General features: G+C 45.5%; 1 protein-coding gene across 1 annotated transcript in view; it reads left to right on the top strand.

The window, feature by feature from the left end:
* Nucleotides 1-664: 664 nt before the first annotated feature.
* Nucleotides 665-2,759, top strand: part of SECISBP2 (SECIS binding protein 2) — a 38,117-nt gene continuing 36,022 nt past the window's right edge. Inside the window, exons 1-2 of the mRNA XM_042781718.1 lie at nucleotides 665-700; nucleotides 1,854-1,999. Of these exons, the coding sequence (XP_042637652.1) occupies nucleotides 665-700; nucleotides 1,854-1,999 (182 nt within the window). The remainder of the gene's footprint in view (nucleotides 701-1,853; nucleotides 2,000-2,759) is intronic.

The following is a 2,759-nucleotide window of genomic DNA, read 5'->3' as shown; positions in this document are numbered from 1 at the left end:
AATTCTGGTGTGTGGTGGGCGTGAGAGGTGCAAAGTAGTTAGCCTCATAGCGTTGGCATAGGTACTTTTGTTAAAGAAACCTTTTGCTCCTTCTTCAGCGGAAGGTTCAAAGGTCACCTCAGCGAGAATCCCTCCCTGACCAACCTATCCAAGAAGCCAAACTATCCATATTCTCTTACGCCAGAGCCTGCTAAGTGACACAAGTGTATTTATTGCCTTCAGGCCTAAATATCCTGTGTTTAATTGCCGGTGCCTTGACGGCAGTGAATTTAGTTTTTTTGGTTTGGTTTTGGTTTTTTCCTATATAATCCAACACTTCTGAGCAGGTATTAGACTCTTTTGTATGCAGAAGTTGTGAATAGGATTCGCAACAGGCAGGATTCCCGACGCAACGCTGCCAATCTTGTCCCAGCGCGCCGCACCCTACAGTCAGGTCCAGCCTACCGGGGCAGCACAAACAGGCACCACGTGGAGCCCTTCCACTACCCTAACGCGCACTTCCGGCCGGGAAGGGGGTGGGCCCAGTCGCGTTTTTGTGACGCACTTCCTGGCGTCTCCTCCAAAGGCGAAACAGCAGGGGAAAGAAACGTCGAGTAGTCAGTCCAGCTAGCCGCCGGGGCGGCTGCTGGCCTCTCCCGGTGGGGCTCTGTCCGATCCGCCCGCCATGGCGTCGGAGCGGCCGCGAGAGCCCGAAGACGAGGTGAGGCCACTAGGGGTCTGCCTTAGCCCCTGCGGGTGGGCCCAGAACGGCTGGGAATCCGCGGCTCCCACCTGTCTCCCAGGGGCTTTGGTTGCTCTCTCCAAGGCCTCAGCTCCGCTCAGGGCCTGGGTTGACCAGCCGCAGGCAGACGAAGGGGCAGGAGCTTCCCGAGTCTTTGTCTGACGGTGATGGTCTGCAGGAGCTCAGCGATGTGTCTTGCCTTCACTGCCGCTGGCGGTATTAGGCCGGAGGCGGATGACGGCTCCAGTGCGTAAGCGTGGCCGGCCGGCAGTCGCCAGTTTTCTAGGGATCGCAAACACCTTCCAGCTTTTAGAAGTATATTTAATATAGTGCTAGATATAAACAGCTGACTGCCACCTTCGTACATGCCGAGGATTTCGTCAGGGCGTGTGAAATGGTGTAAGCTTACTACACTTTTAAGAAGAGATAGTTTATTTTAAAACATCTTAGTTTTTTTAAAACGTTGAAGTACTCACTCTACATACTCAGCGCTACCCTAGATGAAGCGCTGGCAATCGCATAAACCAGTTTTAATTGAAGGGAGTGCTTATAGAATTCTTAGTACAAACAAATCTCTTACTATATATCAAAAAATAAAATAAAACTAATTGCGATTCCAGGGGCTCATTGCAGATGATTTCGTAGCAAAGCCCGCTTTTGCTTTACAAAAAAACAAGACTTAAAATTTCAGTAAAAATAATACGTTTTTTATGACATGAGAAATTTCATGGAAATAAGCGTTTGCAGTGTATTTGAGCGCTAAGTTAAGCATTCCATGCGTATATTTGGCAGCAGTGCTACAATAGTTGGTTATCCCTAATCGAAGTTGAGGTAAAAATAGCATTATTCCAAGTTGAAGACTAAGCCAATGTTAGTGTGGTTTTACCTTTTATAATTTGGTTTGAGTTTCATTTCCACCTTTGATTTGTTGCCCTTGTTTTTCACTTTCAACATTTTTAAGACTACTTTTTCTAATAATAAAACACTGGGAAGAAATTGGTAGGCCTAAGTGTTTGAACATCAGCCCTGGATTAGCATTTCTGGGAGTAATAGAACTAAATCCCTCTGTTTTTTTGTTTGCTTTTGGTTGATCCCTGAATGTATGTAGCCCAAACCCCCTTTTTTTCCTCAGGGCATCAAGTTATCAGCAGATGTCAAACCGTTTGTTCCCAAATTTGCTGGGCTAAATGTGGTGTGGTCAGAGTCCTCAGAAGCTTGTGTCTTCCCTAGCTGCGCAGCTACATACTATCCATTTGTTCAGGAACTGGCAATAACTGAGTATGTATCTTTCTAAATATCATGCCTTACCTAAGGGACTTTATTTATTTCTAGGCTTTTGAGGGTGATTAGGCTTGCAAATGTACTGCAGATTTTGCAGAGTGGCTAAAGAATATGCTCCTCAGCTAAGAGGGTCTGATCTAGTAGCACAGCTTCACTGTATTCACTCAAAATTGAAATTATAAGTGTGTTCTCCTTTTTACCTTTTGTTAAAATAATCAAAACTCAAAGGATTTGAAACAAGGTTTATTCTGCCCAGTTGTTTTATGTGCATATAGGGAGACGATTCTGATTTTAAGAAAAATGCAAATAACTCTAAGTAGGCTGTTTACAATGAATTTTGCAAAAGAAGAAAGAGAAGAATAGACCAGCCCTTGGCTGATCTTTACAAGGTTAACCCGGCCCTCCCCTACCGCTTTTACTAAGATCAGTTGTTAACAGATTACAGGGTAGTCCCTGGCCCACTACCCACCTGCAGCCATGAAACCTTTTGAAATTTAACTTAAGCCTGAGTCTGCCTTGGGTTTGGTTTTTGTTTTGTTTTAAGCCTGGCTTTGAACTGGAAGCTGTGGTGCAGTAGTGTTTAAGGCATTTGACTGCTAACCAGAAGCCTGGTCATTCAAACCCACCAGCCACTCCTCAAAAGGAAGGTTGGGCAATCTACATCCGTAGTGATGCTGTTGTTATGTGCCATCCGAGACAGTATCACTATGGAAGTAAATTGCCCAACCTTCCTTCCAAGGAGTGGCTGGTGGGTTTG

This window comes from Orycteropus afer, unplaced genomic scaffold, assembly GCF_000298275.1.
Source record: "Orycteropus afer afer isolate SDZICR_OR568_19922 unplaced genomic scaffold, OryAfe1.0 scaffold00156, whole genome shotgun sequence".
NCBI lineage: Eukaryota > Metazoa > Chordata > Mammalia > Tubulidentata > Orycteropodidae > Orycteropus > Orycteropus afer.
This window is presented reverse-complemented; position numbering and strand designations above follow the sequence as displayed.